Consider the following 19,988-nt stretch of genomic DNA (forward strand, 5'->3'; position numbering starts at 1 on the left):
GCATCAACATATTTCTGCAAAGTTCCACATTCATCTATCTACTGAGAACAATCTGTCAAATCTGTAAGCATCACAGGGCACCTGGTAGGCACCAGACACACAGAAAAGAGTAAGACATGCCTATTCCCCTCCCCCCTCCCCCGCCCAGTCCATGAAGAGGGGACCAGGAGATCTAGAAATGAATAGAACCCAGGGAAGGTTCTAAGAGGAGGCAGAACACAGTCCAGTCTGGAGTTGGACTAGACAGGTGGAAAGGGCACAGGAGATACAGGGAACAGAATGAGCGAAGGCTCAAACACAGCAGAGAGGGCGGAGCAAGCCCGGGTGTCCCCTGTTACTCAGAGTTGAGGAATCGGGAAAATCTGTAAGAATGACAAGAGGTGAGCCTGGAAGCAGAGCCAAGAGGCAGGCTATCCAGACCCTGTTAATCAGACCAGCTCTCAACTTTGATGCGAGCCAGGTGGCACTAACAGAAGGATGCTATGCGAGGGAGTGAGTTCACCAAACGGACGTTGTTTGGTTGAAATGCTCTGGCCCAATGTAATATTTATTCAGAACATCCACACACCTGTGTCTCATCTGAGCCTCTTAGCAAGCCCATGCGCTGTGAAGAAATCACCTTCCTCCCAATGAACACACAGGTCGGGCACAGGTGGGTAACTGACTTTGTGTCTTACAACCAGTAAATAGCATACAAATTCAAACCCAGGTCCACTGGACTCTTGAGTTCTTTCTTGCCTGACCGACAGAATTCTCTAGATAACAGACTGCATACCACTTTCAGACATGTACCAGGCCAACAGCCTCCAGCCTCTACAGAAAGCCTGGGTGGCCAGAACCACATGGACCAACATGGACTCCGTGGCCATGGAGCAGTGACGTTAACACTCTCCGTAAGAAATTAGGAGGCAAAAAGCCTCAGGCATCATAGCCCGGGCATCATTGTCAGGAGATGAGATCAGTGCCACCGCTACAGTCTACTAAAGCAGACACAGGAAAGCACCCAGCTAGAGCTGACGAGAGGCGCCGCTCTCCCTCCTGCCCATACCTTGAGCTCGTCGGCGTTGTAGAAGTCCACTCGCACGGCAGGCACCATCCAGGTCTGGAAGAGCGTGGCCAGGATCTGCTCTGCGATGGAGTCGGCAATGAGGTGGAAGTGGAGAGGGTTCCGCCTGTGGGAGCGAGAGGAGGAAGAGTCGGGTCGGGGGTGGGTTAAGACGGTTCAGTTGAAGCCTCAAACACCCTCTTCCCAGCTGCCAAGGCGCGCCCACTTTCCACCAGTGACTGCAGAGGTAACCACGAAGCGGTGCTTCCTGTGAACCATGTGGGGGTGGTAACAGAGGGAAGCATGTTGTCACCCAAGCTCGGCCCCTCGGGGAGGTGACACCCTCGCACCAGGCAGGGTCAACTCCTTGGCAACACCTATTCCAAGCCAAACATCTGTGTAGCTGTCCAGCCCTGTCCTATGTGCTGGCCATCTGCAGAGGCTCACAAAGTTTATGGGAAATGCATATAAAAAAAAAAAAAAAAAACTGCATGGATTTAAAAATGTTTGTACCAAAATAACCTTTTGTAAAAGTCTTCATGTGAAAGGCAGAGTGACAGAGATGGAGAAACAGAGAGAGGCAATGAGAAAGAGGGAACGAGATCTGCTCTCTACTGTTTCACCTCCTGAATGCTTGTAGCCAGGGACTCCTATGAGGGTGGCAGGAACTCAAATGTGCACCATCAGTCACTGCTTCCGAGGGTGTGCATACACAGAAGTAGGCACAGGACTCTACCCCAGCCCTTCTGACACGAGATGCAGGCCTAATTCACCATGCCACACTACTCCTGCATTTCCACAGCAAGCTGAATCCCAAGGTCACGGCGTCATATACATAACAACCTTTCTGGAGCACCCACGCACAGACCTTCCGTTTAGTTTCCCATATCTGCTGTGCTCTCTCTTCATCCTGGGCCTTTGCAGGCAACCCTCCTGCACTGGCTCACTCATAAACACTCGCTGAACACACCCTATATGCCAGTTCCTGAGACGGACGCTGTGAGAGCAGGGACAATGTGTCCCCAGAGTTCAGAGTCCTGCCCATTCACAACGTGCTCCTAGAGTCTTTTCCTGACCGCCCCTGTCTAGTTCGGGGACCCCTCCAAAGTGTCAGCTATCTCAGCACTAGGTGCTAAGGTACCCATTCTCCTGACAGGGTCACTCGTTTCCTGGTCTACATTGCTGCTTGCCTGCGAGCTCAAACAAAGTCAAGGATCATGTCAGATGTATCCACATGGATTGTCCCCCAAATCTGTAGCCCAATGCCTGGAAGGTGGAGGGAGTTTAATCAAGGAATTCAAGGGAGAGGTCAGTGGGGGACTGCGGACAGACAAGGGGGACAGGTGCAGACGTGCCGGCTAGGGGATTATCAGACGAGGCGGATGTGAAGTGCGGGCCTGATTAAAACATCTCAGAGCATCAAGGAAGCTGACTCTGGAAGGATTTCAGAAGAGATCTCGGTCACGGGAGAAAAAGGGAGAGGGGGAAGCAGGAAGCAGCACTGAGCCCCTGGCGCCGTCTGCAGGACTGGGCATACAACAAGCAGGGACAGTGAAGGGAGACGATGAGTTTGCAAAGAGCATTGGGTACACAGAGTCGAAGGTCGGGCAAGGCAAGGCCAAGTGGTGCTGCTGGACGGATGCGTCCAGATCTAAACACCTGCTATCCAAGGTCAGGCTGCTGGACACGGAACAGGTACTAGGACGACAACCTGAACACGTGAATAAGGAAGCGGTCAACACTGAAGATTTGCTCTGTGACCCACGGCTTAAAGACTGGCAAATTCCCCATTCCACCATCCACGCCTGGGGGGCAGGGCATGCTTCCCCTACAGCTTCCCTAAAAGCCCTATAAAAAAAACATTCCCTATCAGAAGCTGTCAGGGGGCCTTAGTGATGATTGTTGGCATGCAGGGACAATGACTTATCTGCCCATTGGCCAGTGACTCTCCTGAAGGCCAAGTCAGAGGAAGCTAGCTAAAACCACTGGAAAGTCAGACGGAACAATTAGCCCTCAGCACAGGGACAATTGTCCCCCAGTGCCGCAGGAGCCACGATGGAGCCCTGTTCACAGAGAATGGATACAGGTAAGCTTGTGAAGCCATCGACGATTAGTTGCCTCTGCAATGGAGGCACAGCTTAATAAGCCATGGGTGGTCACAGTCAGGGGACCATGCTTCCCACACGGCTGCATCTTGGCTTGTGTTGGTCCCTCTCCACGGACTGCCCTCCCCACCCTGGAGGCCCTGAGAATTCCTGTTCACCTTCCCAAATCCCCGCTGCATGTCAACCCTCTTAGAGCCCTTCCTTGTGTTGTTTCCCCTGGGAACTCTGCCCTCTGTCTGAGAGGTGACTCCACCATCTACAGCAAGGCACCGTGCTGCATGTTCCAAGCCCGGGCTCCTTGTCTCTGCTTGGAGCCCCTGAGGCTGGGAGCCAGCCTTTCACCCCATCCACAGAGCCCAGCAAAGAGCCTGGCAATTAACTGGGCCTTAGTAAACATTCCTGAGACAGAACAATGAAACCAATGGCCACCTTCCACATCGCCATCAACAGTACCGCGGCTAGGTTAAAGACCACAGACAGCACGCTCTTCCTCATTGACCAGTGCCGAGATGTCTGGGTCAGAACCCTGGTTGCATTTCTTACTGAGAGACCTTAAAAAATGTTACTTTGTGGCTGGCGCTGTGGTGTAGTAGGCTAAACACCGCTTGCAGTGCCGGCATCCCATACGGGTTCTGGTTCACTTCCGATCCAGCTCTCTCTGCTATGGCCTGGGAAAGCAGTGGAAGATGGCCCAAGTGCTTGGGCCGCTGCATGCATGTGGGAGACCCAGAAGAAGCTCCTGGCTCCTGGCTTCAGATCAGCTCAGCTCCAGCCGTTGCAGCCATTTGGGGAGTGAACCAGTGGATGAAAGACCTCTCTCTCTATCTCTCTGCCTCTGCCTCCCTGTAACTCTGCCTTTCAAATAAATAAATAAATCTTTAAAAAAATAAAAAAAAATTACTTCATATCTCTTAAGCCTCAGTGGGCTCTTCTTCAAGACAGGAATTTTAATGATATAATACTGATAATCCTAAGGATAAAGCAGGACCATGCAAGGGCACTTCAAAAAGTTCATGGAAAATATATATTATGGAAAAGAAAACTATACATGAATTTAAATAATTCTGTACCAAAATAAAATCATATATTTAATTCCATTTTTCTACAAACTTTCTGAAATACCCTTCAAGTGCTTGAAAGTAGCAGTACAAAGTAAGCTCTCAATAAATGGCAACTATTACCAGTATTAACTTATGAGACGACTATTTTCTCTACTACCTTTGTATCACCTTTCCAATAACGTCTTTTTCAATTAGCTCCTGCATCTACAGACCAGCAAAACAATGAGCTGCATGAATAAACAAACAGCAAACAGCTACTGAGCAGTAACCACACGGAAGGCACAAGAGGGATACTGGGAATGAACGCGCTAAGAGTTATCTCTCTAGGCAGCTGACAGTGCAGCACACGTGCAAAGAAAGACACACAACACTGGAATGTGCAAGTGCCACCAGTGGCCACCACCCACATGCGCAAGGACTGGAACCCTCTGTGTAGACAGTGAAGGGATCTCTTAGAGTTGGGTGGTGCACAGCCCGCGCAGGATGGCTTTGCAAGAAGCAGCAGAAGCTACAGGAGTTACGATATGGCCTGAGACCCCACCCAGGACGCCTGGACTCACGTCCCACCTCGGCTCCCACCTCCAGGTTCCTGCTAAGGCACAACACGGCAGCAGCAGCTGAAGGCTCAAGTCGCTGTGTCCCTGCCACCCATGTGGGAGACCTGGATGGAGTTCCTGGCTCTTGGTTTCAGCCTGGCTCGGCGCCGGCTGCCGCAGGCATTTGGAGAGTGAATCAGAAGTTGGAAGGAATGAACGAACTAAATCTCTCTCTCTTGTGCTTTCAAGTAAGTAAAACAAATAAATAAAGCTTAAAAAAAAAAAAAAAAACCTGCAAGACTATGAGGGTGAAAGAGACCACTTCTTGATGGAGAATCTAGGGTATCTCCATGGGTTTTGTAATAAAAATTAAACTGCACCTTGGGATGGGACAGGAGGGTATTCTGCAGAACACATCAGAGCAAGGAAGGAACAGAGGGAGGGAACGGCAGGGCCTGCATGAAAGAGCAGTGTTCTTATTTAGATGGCTCGCACAGCAACACTTACTGGGCATCTACTGTATGCCAGGATGAAAAGGAACAAAGGGAGACAATGTCTCGGGGGGTAGACCGGGCCACGATGTGTGAGCTCTTAAACCATGGATCCAGGCAAGGTAGGCGGCTCAGAGGCCAGCAGGTCAAAGCTGGGAGTCCAGGAAGTTACAATCTGGGGACAGAGCAGACGCTGAGCAGTAGCGGGTAAGGGGAACAGGCTCTCAGAGGCAGATGCTGCCAACAGCCCAGGAGGCACCTGTCTCCCCTGCTCCTCTTGCTCAGGCCCACGGGAGGCATCTCCTCGGCAGGGGGATTCAATCCAGAGAGCCACATGCTGGCTGCCTGCACTGAGCCGTCAGGGTGCCTGATGAGAAGAGGATCACAGGGCCCTGGCAGCTTGCTGGCTCCGCCCCTGCCAGGGGCAGCTTGTCTCTCACTCTGGCGGGGGGAGGCTCAGGGGAGTTCTACAGTTGCCCCACTCTGGGTACCATCATGAGAACATGGGGCCACCACAGACCATAGTTCCTGCAAACCGCACCTCCCCGCCATCTTTTAAGGTCCACCAGCTCTTCCTCGCTGGACAACCCTGCAAAGCCGAACGGTCCTTCAAAGATCTCATCGTGTCCACCTCACAGAGTCCTCAAGTCTGCACACGATGGGCTCCCGCTCTTCCCACAGGAGTAAACTCCAGGGCTACCTTCCCTTCCAAGGCCACTCCCTAAAGGAGCTCTGCCCCCCATCACTCTGCATCCTTCGGCGCCGCTGTTTCTTCTCAGTGCATACTGGTCACCAGCACTGGACACCTGCACATTGATCTGTAGGTCTGTCTCCTCCCTCCTCCAGAACGTGAGCCGTGGAGGGTCCGTCCGACCGCTCGCCTTTCAGTTAGCCATGCTCCTCTCCGCTAGAGGAAAGTACTTGGCCAGGACACAATTCCTGGGATGGCCCACATTCCACCACTGGTGCCCCTGCTGGTCCATCTTCCGGGCACTGGCACTTTGTCCTACGCATTGCTTTTCACCTTCTGTTTGCAGATTACGTACCATGGCTCCCAGGAAGCCATTCTGCCCTTCTGAGCAGCTCCTTTGGAATTCTGGGCTTGAAGTTTAGAATTTATCAAGCATCTCTTGACTGTTCACCTGTCTGTTCACTGCTGGATGACGTCTTGGCACTGGCAACTTTATTTACAGTTTTAATAATATTATCCCCAGATTTTCTTTTTTGTCTTTTTGCAGCTTCTTACAGTTATAATCACCAATGATTGTTTAATGAAAGGACAAATAAAGAGACAAATGAGTAATTACCCAAGAAATCCAAATGCCCTCATAGATTCACACAATTACCAAGAAATTATGTAGAGAGACACTTAGAAGGAAATGTAGGAGGAAATCTTTTAACCTTGGGTTAGGTAATTGCTTCTTAGACGTGACATCGAAGGCACAAACAATGGAAGAGCGAGCAGATGAAGTAGACTTCACTGAAATTTGAAAAGAAAAAACAGAAACGATGGGAGCTGTCTCTCTCTGACGTCTGCCCTGTGAAGACACTGCAGAGAGATGGGCATCGGCAACCCACGAAGAGGGCCCTCCCCTGGCCACACCAGCACCTGTCCTCCGACTCCCAGCCCCTGGAACCACACGAAATGTGTGACTACGTAAGCAAAACAGAGAGAGACAGAGAGAGACAGAGAGAGGAAAGATTATTGTGCTTCACAGGACATCCTCAAGAAGAGAACAAGATAGCCCCCAGAGCAGAGGAAAATGCTTGCAAGGCTCAGATCATCTCAGGGACTTGTAACCACATTACAGGAAGATCTTTTACAACTCAAACAATAAAACCACAAGCAAGCCAATTAAAAGTTATACAAAGGATCTGAATAGCAATTTCTCAAGATGACAGACAAATGGCCACTAAGTATGTGAAATGATGCTCAGATGCGCGACATCATTAATCGTCAGGGAAATGCAAATCGAAACCACACAATGAGACACCATCTCACACCCACTAGGGTGGCTAAAATAAAGAGAGAACAACAAGTACCGAGGGAGGAGGATTGTGGAGCCCCTGGCACCCTGCGCTGGGACTGGTGGGGCTGCAGAGTGATGCAGCTGTCTCGGGAAGCAGTTTGACAGTTTCTTGAAGAATTAAGCCTAAAGTCATCATTGCTGAGTTAGTGATTCTACTCGCAGTCAGACCCCCCAAAAAAGTATGGGAGCCAGGGTTGTGGTGCGGCGGAGAAAGGTTGCCTGAGATGCCGGCATCCCATATGGGCACCGGTTCATGTCCCTGCTGCTCCACTTCTGATCCAGCTCTCTACTAACGGCCTCTGGGAAAACAGCAGAAGATGGACCAAGTGCTTGGGCCCCTGTCACCCACGTGGGAGGCCCAGATGAAGCTGGAAGACCCAGATGAAGCCCGTGGCTCCACGTGTTGGCCTGGCTCAACCCCAGCTTATGTAGCCATTTGGGGAGTGAACCAGCGGATGGAAGATATCTCTCTCTCTCTCCTACAAATTGCCGAGGCAGCCAAAGTCTCCAAGCCTACATCCTATTCTCTTTTATTCAAAGGGCAGACAGGTGGTAGAGACGTGTTTACATCCAAGTGAACCTCACCAACTAAGGACCCAATGAGAAGGAATCATTTTCTCAACTGCCACAGTCAGTCTTATATCTGGGCAACTTCTGCGTGTTTTGGGAACATTGCTTTAGGCCCATGAGAATGGCTTCTCTGGGGGGGCAGAAGGCAGGGTTGCCTCCTAACACACAGCGGGCTCCACGCAGCTTGCCTGGGTGAGAGCGGCACAGGCTTGGCTGTAGGCATCAAGTGTGCTCCACCCACGGGCAGGCCACACTTCCACACAAAGGAAGAAGCAAAGCAAGTCCACGTGTGGGCCTCCTCCCCAGGAGAGCCTGCAGGCTTTGCTCTTAATGAGCAATGCTCCTGCTGCCTCCGTCGTCTTAACCATTCCCCTGTTCCAGGTCAGGAAACAATAAATACAGTTCCACAAAGAGGCAGGGATGATTAAACCATCGCTGTTCCCCTTGCTTCTCCTTCCTTATTTTGCCAGCAACGGGCCACAGTCCCCACGAGGCAATTCAGGGTCTGTCTCTCTTCAAATACACAAGGCCGTACGAGTGGAAGTAATCTTTAATTATTGAGTTTACAATGCAATGGCAATTTTAGCAGAAGGAAGCGCCCGAGACAGCGACGTGAATGCTCCGTGAATCTGTTACGCTTAGAGATTTAATAGAACTCATTTCAGGAACTCACAGCAGCCAGAATGAGGGCTGTTCAGAGAAAGCCCTTAGTTTCAGGGAGGCCGAATGGCCCTGATAACATGAGAAGATTCAAGGACAAGTCAGTGTCACGTCAGAAAAGCTCTTCACCGGAGAGGAACAGAGCAATTTTCTAGAAAATATAAAAGTCTTGCGGTGCAGTAAAAGTGGCTGGATTCTCGGGGTTGGCAGAGCCAAGGTTCGAACTTCTGACGCAACATGTATTCACCCACGTCTCTGAGTGAACAAGCTAACGAACCTCACCTAGCCTTCCTCTTCTGAAGGTTCTGTGGGGACAGGGCGGCTACTGCCCTCGATGGGGATGAAGTCCAGAGGCAACAGCCACACAAATGAGTTCTCTTGGGTTTCAGGCTGATGCGCGTAAGCCAATGGCACAGGCCTCTCACTCAGTCGCAGTTATAACCTGTCCGTGCTATTAGGCCTCAGAAACACAGAAGCTCAGGCTTAAATCACCCATTTATTCCAAGCTCAGAAGCTCAAAATGCATACCCGGGTGGGGTGGTGGGATACTGCTGACTACAGAGTTCATAGCAACAATAATGTCTACACTGTCACCCAGAATCATGGTTAAAAACTAAAAGCAAGGATGCTAACCATGGTAACTCCTTCCCAGTGCAGAGCTCAAATTGTGAGTTCTGGATACTGACGACATTCAAATCTGACTCAACCCATGCTTTCTCTGTGACCCTGGGCCATGACGTAACCTCTCGGCCCTCAGTTTCTTGGCCTGTAAAATGGGGACACTAGTACTGCCCACTTCATGTGGGGACTGAGGGGCTCAGTGAATCAATACACAGAAAACACTTAGCGGACAGAGGGAGAGCTGCATCAGGGTTTGTTCAATACGTGACTTACAGAGGCCACAGGCTCCCTTTCACATTCCAAGCAGGGCTCTCTGGTAGGCTGAGGGGCAAGTCGGTGCTCTGGGACATACAGACACACCACAGCCTGGACACTGCCTCCACCACCAGGTAAGCCTGAAGAAGCACTGAGACAACTGGAGGCAGAGAGCAGCTAGAAACATGCTTGTCCACTCTCCAGTCTTCAGGGCCACAAGGGAAGCTTAAAAAACCAAAACCAAACAAACAAAAAGAGGTGGCACCGGCATCCCATATGGGTGCCACTTTGAGTCCCGGCTGCTCCACTTCTGATCCAGCTCCCTGATGGCCTGGGAAAAGCAGCAGAAGATGGTCCAGGTACTTGGGTCCCTGAACCCACACGAGAGACCCAGATGAAGCTCCTGGCTCCTGGCTTTGGCCTGGCCCAGTCCTAGCCATTGCAGCCATGGGGGAGTGAACCAGCAGATGGAAGACCTCTCTCTTTGCATCTGCCTCACCCTCTCTGTAACCCTGACTTTCCGATGACTAAATAAACCTTAAAGTAATAATAATAATAATAATAATTTAAAAATAGTGATATGTGAAATATGAAACACAACCAGCCTTTCACTGGCAACAGGACTCTGGAGTGAGACTGAGATGCTGAGTGGATAACCCTAGCAAACAGAGATTAAATTCTTATAAATGAATCCTTCACCTCTCTGCCTAGGAGGTAAACACTTGGGTACCATATAAATATTTATTTTCTCTAGGAAAGAGGTTTCCTAGAAGCGGAACAACAGTTCTCAGTTGTTTGCAGCTGGGACTGGAGCTACAGGCGTTCTGCAAAGTTCTCTTTGAACGTCCCTACCTGGGTGCCAAGACTCCCAGGGCGCTATTCTCTGCCAGTCATACATCTTCCTCATATACCTTGTGTGTATGTTTCTCACCCACCTTTGCTCTTCACAGAAGTCGAACAAGGAAACAACTATAAATAAATATAACTCTAAAGAGAAACAAAAACAAGGTCACCTTTATTTCTACCAGCCAAACGCACCGATGTCAATGTCATTTCTGCTCATCCTTCACCCTCTCTGTTTTGGCCTCATATGTGTACACATGCAGTCCACATGTATGTGTGCGCACACTGGAACGCATGTTCCACATTCCATTTTGATGGTATTTTCACTTATTTATTTATATTATTATTTATACCTTTCAACTGAGGACACAGTTTACTATAGGAGGTTGTTCCATTATTTAATCCTATTGTTTGTAACTATTACCCAATTTTGTGATTATAAGTAGTATTTCATAAAAAGTTTTCTACAGTGAGGGACATGCTTTTGGGAGAAAAGTCTCTAAAGTGATTGTGAATGGGTCAAGGATTTTGGCACAATATTATTGAATTTCCTTGCAAAAGGTTACAGCAATTTTCAGAGCCTACACCAGGATACAAGAATGGACACATCACTATTTCACTATCTTTTAAAATGCAGTATGTTCACTGTCACCAAGCATACTGCAGAAGTAAAACTGATTTGATGTAACAAGGCAAGCCTTAGATGAAAATTTGCTGAAAATCTTGTCTGGAAAATAAATCTAATTACTGTAATTAACAGTGAACAGCAAAAGAAGCACCCTGCACCACTATTATTATATTATTATTATGAACATTGGGAAGGTACTCCATTTGTCAAAGTATTTTATAATCATGTTTTAGTTAATCCCCTTAATGTGCCTGGGAGGCAATGGAGCTATTTATAGCCGGACTTTCTGAGCTCAGAGTCTTTCAAAAGTCCTTTTGTCTTGATATCTCAACTCGTTATTCCCCCACATGTCAATTCACAAAATCCTAACTCTTACAACTTCAGGGCTGGGAGGGACTTCAGTGGTCATTTGCTCCAAGAGGATCAAGTTGTAATTGACATGGGATGCAGAATATGCTTAAAACAAAGAGCTTGCTTTCTTCCCACGGACCCTCACCACCAGGAGAGTGTGCCATGCCATCAGCAACTAAGGCACCACGGTTTCCTTTCTGAATGCAGCATCTTTGTGCTGTGCAGTCAGTGTAGGAGTGAAAGTTTACACTCAACAGGATTCTTGCAGTTTCAACAACTACCGGATTAGGTGATTTGTAGCTAAAGCAACAGGAATCATATTTACAGCCAACACAACACCAGAAGTTTTTATGCCCTTAAAATTTGCCATAATTGAGAAATAGCATAATTCAATATCTACAATCACGCAAATATCCTTTGCTAAAAAGTGGGCTTTTGGATTCAGGGAGGGACTTGAGTTCTTTAAAGAAGACAAGCAATATACACATGGAAGTCTGAGAAACACTCAGTTAGTTCCACGTTTAGGCTACAGAAGACCTGGCTGCCAGCATCGAGTGAGGCCTGTGGAGCCCCCAGGAGTCTCCAAGGCCACACAGCAGCTAAGGCATCTCACCTGGCGACGAAGACACGGGGCTGAGCCCCACCGTAGCCACTGCCATTCCCTCCTCGGACGAACACATAAAGTCAGAGTACCAACCAGATAGATGCACGGGGCAGAAGGAGCAGCCCCCCTTGCCAAGTGCCACTTGCTCACTTCCATACCCCCTAACCCCACTCCAGGAGGGCAGAGCACCCGTCATCCGGCTAACCTGCTGGCTGACGACAGCACGCAAGGGGACCCAGCATGAGAGCCATACGAGTGAGTTCAACAGAAACAACTGAGATAATACGTGAATGGTTTAGACCAAGTACGCGTGCCGATGAACTGGTTCACAGCAAAAGCTATCTGACACCGAAAGTGAAATCTGAAGATCGAGGAAGACGTGCCGAAACACAGTTGGCTAGACAGTGGCATGAACATGAACCTGAAGTAGACGCGGGCTGGATATCTAAGGTAACTGGATGAATAGATTTATCTCTAGTCTCTTTATTCATCAACACCCCACATTCCCTGGCTAAACAAGCAAGCATTTGCTGAGCACGTAATACATGACAGCTACTTTGCAGACAGTCCCAGGGATACAGGATAACAGCAATGGCTTCTGTCCCTAGAGGACCCACATTCTGCTGCAGTACACATATCACAGATATACAATAAATATAATGACAGAGCCAATGCACAGGGCATAGTGGTAGCAGAGGAGCCCTAAATCAGCCTGAGGGTGACAAGTGGGCTACCTGCTAGCAAATAATCTCTGTGAAGTCTTAAAAGGATAAGAGGAAGCAGCCCAGTTTGGGGATGGCAGAGGAGAAGGTAGGGAGAATGGGCAGATGGAGAAGTGTGATGAGACGGAATGGGCAGGACGCAGCATGGAGATGGTGGGGAGCAGAGGCAGGGCACACATGCTGGAACGTGAAGTCAGAGCCAGGAGAGGCAGAGAACTCTGGGAATGATGCCAGACCCCAGTGGTCCATGTGCCATAGCAGAGAGGTTGTCTCCTCTTCTCTCTCACCTCTCCTAAAAAGACCTATCTATCTACTTATTTGTTTGAAACAGCATGAAAGACAGAGTGAGACATCTTCGATCCGCTGGTTCACCCCCTCCAATGGCTGCAATGCCTGGGGCTAGGCCAGGCCAAAGTCAGGAGCCCAAACCCTACCCATGTCTCCCACACAGGTGGCAAAGCACCATGGCCTTCCTGGATGCATTAGCAGGGAGCTGGATCAGAGGTGGAGCAGCAGGACTCAAAGCAGCACTCTGATACAGGATGCTGGCATAACAGCTTGTGGCTTAGCCTGCTACTCTACAGCGCCAGCCCAGATTTCTTCCTGTTGAAGAGATGAAGCCACAGAAAGGTTTTAGGAGATCATATCTGCCCATCTGAAATATCATTCTGGGCTCCTGGAGAAGCAGAAAGTGGGGAGGCAGGAAGGACTCACGCAGATGAGAGAACAGGGAGACCTGGACCACGCCAGTCACAGTAGGGATGGGGAAGAAAAGAAAGAACTGAGAAACACTGAAGAGGGAAGACATCAAGGCATAGCTTAAAGATAGCCACCTGGGGGCTGAGAGAGAAGGCAGAATCCAGGATGAACCTGGTTCTTGCACAGAAAGTAGGTCTTGGGGGTCCACTAATTCTCTCCTTTTACAACAGTGGTAGCTATACTCGGGTGTAGAACTTGACATTCATCTCCGTTCGAGTGAACACTGAGAGCGTCTCATGACTGCTCCGGCTGCCAGGGACTCTCTGGATCCTCACTAGACCTCTCGATACAGTTCCACACTGTTGGCTATGGTGTGGGTACGTTTCATGCAAACCTATGGTGGCAATGCTATAGTGCAGCCAAGGGCATTCCAATCTGCACACGACCCTGACTATTTACAGATACCAATCAATCAATCAAAACAGTGAGGGGAGAGAAGGCAAGTCCCTCGAGAGAACAGGAGCTTAACTTGGAGAAGACACATTCCTCAGTGGAAGATCCATTCCAGGAGGCTGAGGAACCAACACTGTGAATGACTGGTTCAAGGGGTCGGGTGGGATCCACCAGGGCCATGGGATCCTCTGGGTTTGGGAAACGCAATTTAACATAAAGCAGGATTTTTTTCATCGATCACCAACTGTTTAAAAGTGGAACAGGCAACACCAAAACAGAGTAAGCCACCTGCACTAGACGGCTGGGCTGTTCAGGAAAAACACCGGGGCGGGCGGTTTAACAAGAAACCCATTTTCCCACAGCTCTGGAGGGTCAACGTCTGAGCACTGGGGAGGCCTCTCTCAGCGGCTGGCAGGGGCTGGCCAGTCTCTGCGCGTGCACACAGGGTCCTCCCCGCTTCCACGTCTGGCTCTGCAAATAGTTAAGTAGGGACCACACCAGCGACTGTATTTTAATTTTGATCATCTCTGTAAGCATCCTCTCTGCAGAGACAACCACATTCTGAAGAACCAGGGGTCAGGTCTTTAACGCAGCCATTTTTTTTTTTTTTTTTTTTTTTTTTGACAGGCAGAGTGGACAGTGAGAGAGAGAGACAGAGAGAGAAAGGTCTTCCTTTGCCGTTGGTTCACCCTCCAATGGCCGCCGCTGCAGCCGGCGCACCGCGCTGATCCTGGCAGGAGCCAGGAGCCAGGTGCTTTTTCCTGGTCTCCCATGGGGTGCAGGGCCCAAGCACCTGGGCCATCCTCCACTGCACTCCCTGGCCATAGCAGAGAGCTGGCCTGGAAGAGGGGCAACCGGGACAGAATCCGGCGCCCCAACCGGGACTAGAACCCGGTGTGCCGGCGCCGCAAGGTGGAGGATTAGCCTATTGAGCCACGGCGCCGGCTCTAACTCAGCCATTTTTACAGGGACACAGTTCCACCTGCTAACAGGCAGGTTAGGTGAGTACCCGGCAAGGAAGCTGAGGCAGAAACGCAAGCTCCAGAATTAGGATGCACTTGAAGGTCCCTTTGGGTATGAGAGCTACAATTCTAAACAAGGCAAGACAACACCTAATTGCTGTTACTGAACACTGTTATCAGGGACAGGTGTTGTGGTGCACCAGGTCAAGTCACTGCTTGGGGTGCCCATACCCCACATCAGAGGAGCCGCTTCAAGTCCTGGCTACTCCATGCTTCCAATCCAGTTTCTTGATAATGCATCTATCTGGGAAGCAGCAGATAAAAGCCCAAGTTCTTCTGCTCCCGCTACCCACATCGGAGATCTGGATGGAGTTCCAGCCTCCTGGCTATCCCTGTCAGTTGTGAGAACTGGGGAGTGAACCAGCAGATTGAAGTTCTTACTCTCATTCTGTATCTCCCTCTCTGTCACTCTACCTTCCAAATAAATAAGTAAATAAATCTAAAACAAACAAAAAAACCCAAAAAACAAAAACAGGAGCCAGCACTGTGATGCAGTGGCTTAAAGCCCTGGCCTAAAGCGCCAGCATCCCATATGGGTGCCAGTTCTAGTCCTGGCTGCTCCACTTCCAATCCAGCTCCCTGCTATGGCCTGGGAAAGCAGTGGAAGATGGCCCAAGTGCTTGGGCCCCTGCACCTGCATGGGAGACCTGAAAGAAGCTCCTGGCTTTGGATTGGCCCAGCTCCAGCTGTTTCGGCCATTTGGGGGAGTGAACCAGCAGATGGAAGACCTCTTTCTCTCTCTGTCTCTCCTTCTCACTGTCTGTAACTCTACCTCTCAAATAAATAAAATCTTCCCCAGGGTCTTGGACAAAAGCTACATTTTTGCAGCAGTCAGAAGGATGGCTGAGCAACTGTGCTGCTGCTTAACTCTTCCCCAAGGAAAAGTACAGGCACTGAGAGACACCCGTCAGCCTGCAGAGGACCAGCACCGCTCTTACCGATGAAACAGGACGGACTTGACCAAGGTGACGACGTCACGGCTGGCGTTGTATCCGGCACAGACGATAGCAACGTGGATGGTCTGGGAGGGAAAGAGCAGAGGGCAAAGAGTCAGACAGACGGAAGAAGCCCTGGCTGGGATTTCAGAGGACACCAGAAAGAAAAATCACTCTTGTTTCCCGTCGGGATCATTAAAAAACAAAGGGCACAGTCGGCAGCTATGGAAAATAACTGGAGACAGTTTTATTGAGGCCTTTTTAATCGGTTTATGGAGCCATCATCATTTGGAAGCCATTAAGGCTCTTTCAATTACATTTTGGGGATGAGAAAAATGGCGATTGGTTCAAATGGGCAAACAGTGAATCCCCTGCCACAAACTGACAGAGGATGACAGCTGGCGATCTCCGAGAAGAAACACACCCGCAAAGATGGGCCACGGTCAGGGACCTCAGAATGGGCAGCCATGGCTCCCAGAGGTTTTGTTCAAGGTTCTCACTGGGTGTCTTGGAGTCTACTTCTTAACAGGGCTGAAGGGTTCAAGGGACACCTGGGGACCCCACCATGGGTACCATCCAAAGAGCTAAAGTCAGCAGGAACTGGAGGGACCCTCTCAGGTCTTCATGTAGGCACTGAGGGGCATGCGCCCCAGACATGAACCCTGGCTCTCTCCTTTAGCCTCGAGTGGCCTTGAGACAGCTACTGGTCAGCAGACTCCCTGCCACTTAAGGGGGGGTGTCCCACATCTTCATGGAGTGAGGGGACAATGCAGCTCCCAACCCCAATCACAGCTTCCCAAAGATGGGTGCCTTGGAACCTTGACATGTTGTGGGTAGACTGTAGGTGACAGATACTCAACTCTGCCCACCCTCAAAGCTCCCAGGCATGGACCAGCACTGTGGCACAGCAGCCTAGGCTGCTGCCTGTGGTATCTCACAGGAGCGCTGGGTCAAGTCCTGGCTGCTCCTTCTGATCCAGCTCCCTGCGAATATGCCAGGGAAAGCAGCAGAAGATGGCTCAAGTGCTTGGGTCCTGTTAGCCACACAGAAGATCTGAACGGTGTTCCAGGCTCCTGGCTTTGGCTTGGCAGAGCCTTGGCTGTTCCTGCCATTTGGGGAGTGAACTAGCAGATGGAAGATACTACCCCTCCTCTGGCTCTCACTCTCACTCTGCCTTTCATACCTATCTATCCATCCATCCATCCATCTTTTTTAATAAAAGGCTCCCAGGCAAGGCTGGCACCCTGAGCTCGGCTGCCCTCTGCCAGCACCTTTCCTACTCACTCCCTGCACCACACACTTGCCATTCTCTACAGCAGGCACGGAGTGACGAAACGCTCTAGGGTCTCTCGGGAGGGAGCCATCCGGCCTCTCAGCCCATGCAGAGTCCACCTCTGCTGATTCTGTCCCTTCCACAGAAGCACACCCCTCCTTGCTTCCTGACATGCACTGCCACCATGTTCTGTCCCGGGAACAGTGCAGAAGAGTGACGTGGAAGGGAAGGTGCCCCAGACGCCTGTTCTTTCTCAGAACTGCTCACAGCCCTTGCTCCCGCGGCTTCAGGACCCTGGGGATCCTGCTCAGCCACTTCAAAACACAGTCTACATCCTGGCCACTCCCGCACAAGCTGCCATGACCATGACGCTGGTTCCCAGGCCCTCCTCAGCGCCCCCTGCTGACGTCGCCATGGGACGCTTACCCACGGAGGGTGAATCCATCCAACAAATGGTCCCCTGTCTGCTTTACCTACAATGACCTTCACCTCACCTTGATCATGCACAGCCAGATGCCAGACCTCAGCTTCACGTGGGATCTCATTTCCTGGTAAACTCTATAGTCACCTGCCTGCCACATTGCTTCTCACCCTCCGTGGAGAGGCCCGTGTTTCACAACCAGCCGGCCACACCACACCTGGCCTCCACCCCTGCCCATCTCAACCATCACCTCACTCACTCTGCTCGTGGCTCTCTGAACACCTGAAATGCCAATCCCCAACCCCAGAGGACAGCTGCAGCCTCCTCGCTCTCTCCCGTACCTGGGAACTATGAACCTGAGCTTAACACTTAATAGAGGTCACCAGATGTTAAGTCTCGCAGTGACAGGAGATACGTACGGTGTTATCCCTGCCGTATCAGAGACCAGAAAACACAGGCTCACAGAGCTGGGATGCGCATTCTGGAAGAAGTCTCAACCCTGGGGATACAACAAAGACACCCGAGGAGTTTAAAAACAGAAGCATATCCTGCTCTCCAGCCCTTGCTCAGACCAAGGATCTCACAATCTCTGACTTCCAGGACCTGAAAGGCAGGCTTTTTCTAAGATTTATCGATTTATTTCAAGGGGAGGATGGGGGGAGGGAAGGTGAGAGGGGATGATCTTCCATCCACATTCTCCAAATGACAGGAATGCCTGGGGTTAGTGTAGACTGAAGACAGGAGTCCAAAGCTCCATCCAGGTCTCCCATGTGGGTGGCAGGGCCCCCTCTGCTGCCTTCCCAGGCACACCAGCAGACAGCTGGATCAGAAGCAGAGCAGCCAGGACCTCAACCAGCATTGTGACATGGGATGTCAACTTGCCGGTGTCAGCCCGTTCACTGTGCCACAACGCCAGCCCCGTGGCAGTTCTTAGCCAGGGCATGCACCTCCCTCCCCACAACCCTTACAACAACTGGTCCTGTCTGGGGATGTGATTGGTTGTCACATTTGGTGCTGGGGTTACTACTGGCATCTAGTGAGTGGAAGCCACGCTATGATGCACAAGACAGCCCCACAATAAAATTACCCTGCCCTGAAGGTCAAGAGCACCTGTTGTTAGGCTCTATAATAATAATAAGAAAGAGGGTGCGGGAGAACAATTGCAGCTCAGGGGGGAAGCCCAGACCCTCTGGGTCCTACCTTTTCTCAGCCTAACTTCCCTATCTTACAATGAAGACGCCTTACTTATCTCTGGAAAGCGTCTCCTTAGGACTCAGGATGAAAGACAGTAAGGCAGGGGCCGGTGCCGTGGCTCACTTGGTTAATCCTCCACCTGCAGCCCCGGCACCCCATGTGGGTGCCGAGTTCTAGTCCCGGCTGCTCCTCTTCCAGTCCAGCCCTCTGCTGTGGCCCGGGAAGGCAGTGAAGGATGGCCCAAGTCCTTGGGCACCTGTGCCTGTGTGGGAGACCAGGGTGGGGGGCACCTGGCTCCTGGCTTTGGATGGGCATATCTCCAGCCATAGCGGCCATTTGGGGGGTGAACCAAAGGAAGGAAGACCTTTCTGTCTCTCTCTCACTGTCTAACTCTGTCAAATAAAAATAAAATAATAATAAAAAATAAAGACAGTCATGCAGATGTGACTGCCATCATTTAAATCAGGAAGGAAATGAATAGGAAGAGACTCCCTTGCACACAGGAGCCATAACCAGCAAGGGGATGAAGATGGGGAGAAACTTGCTAAATCAGGCTCTTCAGAATCACAAATATTGAAACGAGCAGCCTCGAAGACATCAAACTTGGTCTTGGTGTCAAGGTTCAGGGACTTTTCTAAATGGGCCCATCAAAACGGAAGCACAAGCGTGTACATTCTCAAACACTGTACCTAATGTTCCGATCTCTTTAGTCTCGTCCAATACACCTGCCACCATGAATGCACTCATCACTGGGAGCCGCAGAGCAAGGCCCTGCTACCCAGGAAAACAGCAGCTGGGGTGTCACTGAACAGGCCCCTGGAAGGGTGCAGGAGTGTGGGGCAGGTGTTGGGGTGGAAAGACGAAGGGCGAGTCCCACAAGTGGTCTCTGTGGGGCCGCTTTAGACTCAGAAGCTGTGCAGGCCAGCTTTGCAGGGTTCTCAGTAGGGTGGGCTAAAGAGAGCCACACACAGGGACGGGGTCTGAATGACAGACTGTGTGACTACAGGCCTCTCCCCAAGCCTTCCTCTCCACACGTGCAATTATGGATCAATACACACAGCCCAGACAGTGGTTTGGTGATCTCGTGGGGCCCTGCAAACTCACCCCTCCCCTTCCCTAACTCATTCAGTGTACGCACGGAGAGGCAGAACTGTGCAGATCAAATTAGGGGGCTCCCTCTGCCCCTGGCTGCTGGTAGAGGTTGGTCAATGGGAGGCATCAGCAGGATTGGAGAGGTCAGACACCCCAGCTCCTGCAGGGGCCTAGCCCACAGCTGCAGCTCTAAAAAAGGTTACCTTAGACCTCCCGCCTTCCGCCTCCCACTCTAGGCACAGTGCCTGGCACATCAGAGACTCCAAAATTCATGTCAAGAATCTCCTCTGCAGGTTGCAAAGCAAGGCTTGTAAGCCCTCCTTCCTGGGAGCGCTGTCTCTCCTGGTCAGCTCCCCCACTTCCTTTCACCCCTCGAG

The 19,988-nt window shown here is 50.7% G+C and overlaps 1 protein-coding gene across 6 annotated transcripts in view; it reads right to left on the reverse strand.

Moving 5' to 3' along the window:
• The window catches only part of LARGE1 (LARGE xylosyl- and glucuronyltransferase 1), a 564,622-nt gene that overhangs the window by 271,794 nt on the left and 272,840 nt on the right, over positions 1-19,988 (reverse strand). For all 6 annotated transcript variants that reach the window (XM_051846591.3, XM_051846590.3, XM_051846588.3 and 3 more), the window contains 2 exons: positions 15,635-15,717; positions 1,049-1,172 (listed from right to left, as the gene is read on the reverse strand). In XM_051846591.3, coding sequence (XP_051702551.2) covers positions 1,049-1,172; positions 15,635-15,717 — 207 coding nt within the window. The remainder of the gene's footprint in view (positions 1-1,048; positions 1,173-15,634; positions 15,718-19,988) is intronic.

This window comes from Oryctolagus cuniculus, chromosome 11 (genome assembly GCF_051225735.1).
Source record: "Oryctolagus cuniculus isolate XC-2025 breed Fujian yellow rabbit chromosome 11, ASM5122573v1, whole genome shotgun sequence".
Classification (NCBI taxonomy): domain Eukaryota; kingdom Metazoa; phylum Chordata; class Mammalia; order Lagomorpha; family Leporidae; genus Oryctolagus; species Oryctolagus cuniculus.